Below are 6,826 nucleotides of genomic sequence, written 5' to 3'. Positions count from 1 at the left end.
GGTTATACCAAAAGACTGGTAGCTTGTGGAAGTTAGAAGTATGATGTTTATCTGGGCGGACCATAGTGACATGTTTTAGATCAAGATGATTCTTGGTCAAAATTGATGGTCGTATGAGAATATGTAAATGTTTCCATAATAGGAGATACTTGAATAGTATACATGTGAGTTAGAAACTTTAATGTAAGAGAAGTGTTCAAGGAATATACCTTGAATTAGAACCTTCATTACCATGCAATTGTTTCTAAGAACAACGTTCCAATAGGATGTTCTGTAAAATCGTTGGATCAATCTCTGTGACTTTGAAGCCTCAACATCACAAAAGGTCAATGCATGTAAGGCTGGAATTCCAATAAATTTTAGATTGTGACAAGAATGTGGAATTATGAAATGAGCATCATTGGAATAGTGTTCAGTCAATCTGTTCACAATGGAAGGACCATAGAGAGACATAGTATGCATGTTCATAACATGACATGACTGATGTTATTTAACTCAAGTGGTTAGTTGATTACTTGAAACATTATACAATGAATAAAGTCGTAATTATTATGGTGATTAAATAATAGAGATTTATTTATTTTCAATAAGTTTGAAACCATAATTAATTAGTTTATTATTGTGTTTTACTTTGCGTGTTTTACTTCCTGAATAATTTGACTATTCAAAGCTCCACAATCCCTCATACTTTTGGAAGTAAGTAATGAATTAAGTATGTCATAATTTGAATTGTAAGATTGTCTATAAGGATTATACATTGCAATAAGATTGATATAATGTTCATGAGTACTTCGAAATGCAGATTTTAAGTTTTGGATAAACACACGCTCAAAGAATTACTTCATGGATTTTATCACTAGTAATTTTGAGACAATAATATCTTATATTCTTGAAATGGAGATATATGAGTCGAGTATGCATTGGTGTTATGTAAAAACATCAGTAACTTATTGTTATAAAACGTACTGTCATGAATGATTTGATGAGTAAAAGACACAAGCATATAATTCGAAGTTTATTTGTTCCTTTTGCCCCAACGGGAAAAACAATATCTTTGGTCCCCTCGATGATTAGATGTTGTCATCTGAAGTGCTTAGCCGAGCCTAGACTAAATTGATGTGTTCAATTAGTAGTCAGAATTCAATAGTCATAAATCAAGAAATCGGGAAACATAATTTTAGACAAAGAGATTGATTTTAATCCATGTCTCGTGTCCATACGATATCTTGTAGAATGAAGGTTTATTTAAACACTTATCTTAGGACTAATGTCTGATTAGATCAGAGACTGTAGTTGCTCTGGGAAGCACCTTTTGCTTATAATTTAGAATTTATACTAGCAATTAATAGCAATAAATGATTTATTAATATATTATAAAAATAATATATTAATTAGAAATAGTAATGTTTAATTAAGAATTAATCATAAATTATTAGAATTAATTTTTGGTTTAATTGGATTAAATAAAAGTGCAAGGACCTAAGTTGTAATTGTTCAATAGCTTAATGAAAGACACTCCAGAACCTTCCATACGGTGGTGGACGATTTTGGGACGATTCTACGGTTCTAGAATATCCCTTGGAGATAATTTGGAAACCAAATAATTACCTGATTTAAGATATTATTATTTTAATCAAGTAAGGTTTATCTAGGTTTTTCCCATCGGCTATAAATAGGGTCTTCTAGCTTTATATTTTCTTCCAATCATTCTCTAAGAAGTATGGCCAAAAATTACCTCCTCTATCTTCTCTCTTCAAGTCTCCTTGGTTGCTAGGGTTAGAGTGTCAACCATAAGAGGCACAACACTTGTGGTGCTTGCTTCCAAGAGTATTTCATGAAGGTTTTGATTAGTTATTTACTACAATAACTAAAAGGTATGTAAACGCTAACTTGTTTATGATTTTCGAAATAAGCATAGAGTTCATAGGGTTCTTGATGTTCAATAGAATGTTACTTCAATAGTGTTATGACTTAGATCTTTAGATTGCATGTACCCTTAAGTGTTAAGGAGATATTAAGAAAATTAAAATGAAAGCGTACGATATCGAAGGCGGAGATTTGAAGATTTTTCTCGCGATGAAAGAGTCATTTTGAGCTTGATATAAGAATAGGGGTAGTTTTTTTAGTTATGTTAGATATTTTTAGGTTTTTTTAGCGTTGTGTTTTTTTAATTAATATAATTTTTTAATGTAAAGTGATATTTTAATTCAATGAAAAAACTAGTTTTAAAAAATATATATGTTGTAATGTATTTTTGAATTATAAAAAAAAATAAACAAATGATTTTGAGTGGTGTTCTAGTGGTAGGTATAATATAGGTTTACTTGTTGAATGTGATAATGATGTAACATCTACCACTATAACAATTAATGGTTAGACTATGGGGTATTTGGAGGGGGGGGATCACGCGTAAGGATCTACGTGGAGGGTTTCTTCATGTGTGAACACATCATCCAGTAGGAGTAAGTGTGACGCGGATTGGTGCTGGTCACGGAAGATTTGATTAGTTATTCGAATTTTGACCGTTTGACATTCAATTTAGGACCGTTCAGCAAATAAAAAAAAATATTCTTTTAAAATTAAGACTTCACCTATATATACAAAAACATAATACAAATCAAATATCTCATAACAAATACACTCAACAGTATGTTTAATTTTTTGGGTGTCATTTCTTCTTCTTCATCCGATGAAGATGATTATGATGATGATGAGTTGATTATACATACGTTGTTGTCTGCAGCACACGTCATTGTGTGTTTGAGAGGCAAAAGCTCAAATCCTGAGAAGAAACATAGAAAGTCGATCAACTGGGATCGTATTACGATAAAAGAACAATTGGTATGTGATTACTTTACCACTTATAGTTTATACGACCTATCGAAATTCGAAGATCGTTTTCGTATTAGTAGAAATTTATTCATACTATAGCTAGAGATTTGGAAAAAAATCATGAGTTTTTTCAATTGAGATAAGATGCTACAGGTAAACGTGGTTTTACTATATTTCAAAAATGCACAACAACTCTTAGACAATTGGCATACGGAATAGCCGCAAACATTTGAGATGAATATTTGAAAATGTCTATGAGGACCGGTCAAAAATACACATATCTTTTTTGTGAGTATGTTATAGAGCTTTATGGTGACATATACTTGTGAAATCATACTATAAGTGATGTTGAACAATTGTATTTCGCACATCAAGCTAAACATGGATTTCCATGAATGCTTGGTAGCCTTGATTGTACATACTGGGTGTGGGAAAATTATCCCAATGCATGGTGAGGACAATTCACGTGAGGTGATCATGGTGTGCTGACTGTTATACTAGAAGCAATTGTTTCACATGACCTATGGTTTTGGCATGCATTTTTTGGTATGGTGGGGTCAAACAACGACCAGAATGTGCTTGGAGCATCTCTATTATTTAACGACATTTTGCAAGCTAAAGCACCAAACATGTCATACGTTATACATAGACATGAATACTATTATGGATATTACCTTGGTGATGAGATATATCCAGAGTACACTATATTTGTCAAGTCATACTCATATCCGACTGATGAAAAACGAAAAAATTTCAAGTTAGTACAGGAATCTACAAGGATGTGGAGCGGGCGTTTAGAGTCCTCAAACAGAAGTGACACATAATTAAACATTCAGCATGAACATGAGATATAACAAATTGTTGAAGGTGATGAAAGTGTGTGTGCTATTTTACATAACATGATAATAGAAGAAGATGATAGGGCTATTTTTACATATACTCCGATCGATATACTTAATCGACCTGTAGTAATACAAGTCAGCAGACCAACATACTTTACAAGACTTTGGGAAATATAAAACACTGAAACACAACACAATCTACATCAAGATTGGGCTGAGCACATATGACAACGACAATTCGAAGAACACAATGACAATGACGACGGGGAGTATGAGGATGCGGGCGATGAGAACGAGATCGAAGTTGAAGACAACGATAATGACTAGTAGTATTTTTTTTTAATTTCAATGTTTTATTAATGTTACTTTTTTTATTAGTAAAATGTATGTTGAATTTTAAAAGTATTATTTTTATTTAAGTTAATGTTTTATTTATTTATAAAATATTTATTTATGTTTAATAATTGTATTTTTTTATTAATAAAATATTAAAAATGAAAATAGATAATATATAATGATAACCGTTTCCAAAAAGCTCGTGAACATATAATACACATAGAGTGAAAATAATATGATATATGTAGATAAAATCACTTTTTTAATGAATTTTTTAATCATTCCCCATAACCTTAATACTGTGGATGACCCTACTAAGCAAATGACACCATGACCTTAATATTGTGGTCTGTGGATGACCTTACTAGGCAAACGACACCTTAAATTTAAATTAATTAAGCTGGGTTTGGAATGGTGACATGTCAGCCTCTGTAAAACATGAAATATTACTGACAGCAAGAATCCAATACATGTAAACAAACTTCTCTAACTCCAAAAAAACAGACACTTTTCAACTTCACCCCACGTGCACCCAATCGCTGCTACTTGCGCGTCGACTTCCCATTTTGTCTTTATCTTCCTTTTTTTCCTTTTTCCTTTTTCTTCCAAATTTTCACAACCTCGTAATGTAATGTACTTGTTCTCGGATTGGACATTATTTAAATAAGATGCACATCAAATTCACTCCAAATTCAAATGAAATTCAACCCTCGTTTCTTTATTCAAAACCTTATATATACAGCTTCGTGCTTCAATGGCGGACTCTGTATGATAATAATTCCACCGATTATGGAGAGAGATATACTATAGTAGGTATCCACCATAATCTCCTGAATTAGGTCGCCGGAAATTTAAAAAATCCGGTGATCGTACCTGGGTGTCTTGTTATGTTCCATGGCTAAAGGTCGGAAACTGACTACCAGTCGGAGTGAGCTCTTGTTGGGGAACTACGGGTATGGGGGGAACACCATTCAAACAGGCGGAGATGACAGCGAGGAGCTTCGAGAAGATGATGTCTGGTCCATGGTTGATGGTATGGTTAACCGCAGCGATCATGACTGGAACTCACGCGCCACCATGGAGAGTAACACAAGGAGCCGTCACCGCAACCCTGTCCCAAGAGGTGATAGCTCTGTCGGAGGTTTATCATCGGCGTTTGAGGATGCAACAGGGAAGGTGATGTCATCGCCCAGAATTGTTCACCAGTTTCCCAACGGAGACAGCTTCCCATCTCCACGTGGACGCCATGTGGCCACCTCAGCACCTGTGAATGTGCCTGACTGGTCAAAGATCTACCGAGTCGACTCGGTTGAGTCGATGCATGACTCGGATGATATAACCGATGATCCAGATTCAGATATGGTCCCACCTCACGAGTATCTAGCACGAGCTTATGAACGTAGCCATAACTCGGCTGCTAATTCTGTTTTTGTGGGTGTCGGCCGAACTCTAAAGGGCAGAGACCTGAGCCGAGTTCGGGATGCAGTTTGGAGCCGGACTGGATTTAACGGTTAGGCACGAAAAAATGGAATGCATATCAAAATATTGTCTTGATCATGTTATTTGGATTCTTAAATCAAGTTAGTTGTCCAAATTAGTAAAAGATCCAATTTTATTTAGGACATGTGTGATTTTATTGGTTTTATTTTTCTTGGGCAATGACACCAGTCATGTTGAACTCAAACTCAGTGAGTCAACTCAGTAGGGATCGAGCCTAAGCATGAATCCCATTAGGACACTGCTTGATGTATCTATATCATTTTGTTTATTTCTTTTGATTATTTTGGTTAATTAAATTCCAAAAGATTATTCACGTTTTTTTGTCATTTCTGTACTTTGTTTACATTAACATTTATAAAATCTAATGTATGATTTCCATCTAAACCAGAAACTAAGCATTTTTGGTAAAGATGGCCGGTTTATATTAATACAATCATAGAGGTTATTTAAAACATTTTAGATGATTATTACATTTAATAAAGTTATGTCGTAAAAGACAAAATTCATGTCACTGTCTTGAATTGGCCACAAATGTGATGTCATTTCCGATTTATAGAAGCACACACTCGAGCACTTTGATGGCATCCCTAGTGGCCAAAAACACATATTTTAGTAATTTAAAATAAAATTAAAATAAAATCTAAATTTTAGGGTATGTATGTTTTGGTTTTTGTCGGTTCTGTTATAAAAAAATGACTTAACTGTCAGACTTTTATAATTAGACAGTTGGATTTAAAAATTAAAAATAAAATATATCACAAAACAGAAACATAATAATAAAATTATCCTTCAATGCACACATTTGTTATTCTTGTATAGTATAAGTTTCTGATAAAGACATTCATATTTGAAATATCGATATTTATATACAGACATTTCTTGCTCTTGTGATAAGATGGTACATCCACTTACACAAGCTCTTGGTAGCCATTTTTGTCCTGAAAAATTGGTTTCAACAAATATCCAGATAGTTCTTTTAGAAGTACTTTATAAGTTTTCGTATTCGGTGCTTAAAACAAAATTTATTATGTAAAAATGTTTGTTCTTTTTTCAATTTATGCAACAATGTTATTTATTATATAACATATGCAAGGACATTTTATACTGTATAAGCATATGATTTAGAGAGGTGGAATTTTTTGTACAAGTGGCTTGTCTATGTTTGCAACAATGTGGGTTTATGTTCGAGAAATGATGTCACTTAATATACTTAACGGTTTTAGGTTGATTGGTATGGTTTCATGGCCGACCTTATGTATAAGTAAGTAAAGTTAGGGATGACCCAATTCTAAAGGGTCTCACTTAACCCAATATCT

At 33.3% G+C, this 6,826-nt stretch overlaps 1 protein-coding gene across 1 annotated transcript; it reads left to right on the top strand.

Moving 5' to 3' along the window:
* Positions 1 to 4,770: 4,770 nt before the first annotated feature.
* Positions 4,771 to 5,823, top strand: LOC111907854 (uncharacterized). Its single transcript, XM_023903657.2, has one exon. The coding sequence runs from the start codon at positions 4,905 to 4,907 to the stop codon at positions 5,523 to 5,525; it is 621 nt and encodes a 206-aa protein (XP_023759425.1). The 5' UTR covers positions 4,771 to 4,904; the 3' UTR covers positions 5,526 to 5,823.
* The last annotated feature ends 1,003 nt before the right edge of the window (positions 5,824 to 6,826 follow it).

Source organism: Lactuca sativa, chromosome 4, assembly GCF_002870075.4.
Source record: "Lactuca sativa cultivar Salinas chromosome 4, Lsat_Salinas_v11, whole genome shotgun sequence".
In the NCBI taxonomy this organism is placed as follows: Eukaryota; Viridiplantae; Streptophyta; class Magnoliopsida; order Asterales; family Asteraceae; genus Lactuca; species Lactuca sativa.
This window is presented reverse-complemented; position numbering and strand designations above follow the sequence as displayed.

Coding starts and splice junctions, on each gene's coding strand:
- LOC111907854 (XM_023903657.2), top strand. CDS start 4,905: ATGGCTAAAGGTCGGAAACTGACTACCAGTCGGAGTGAGCTCTTGTTG.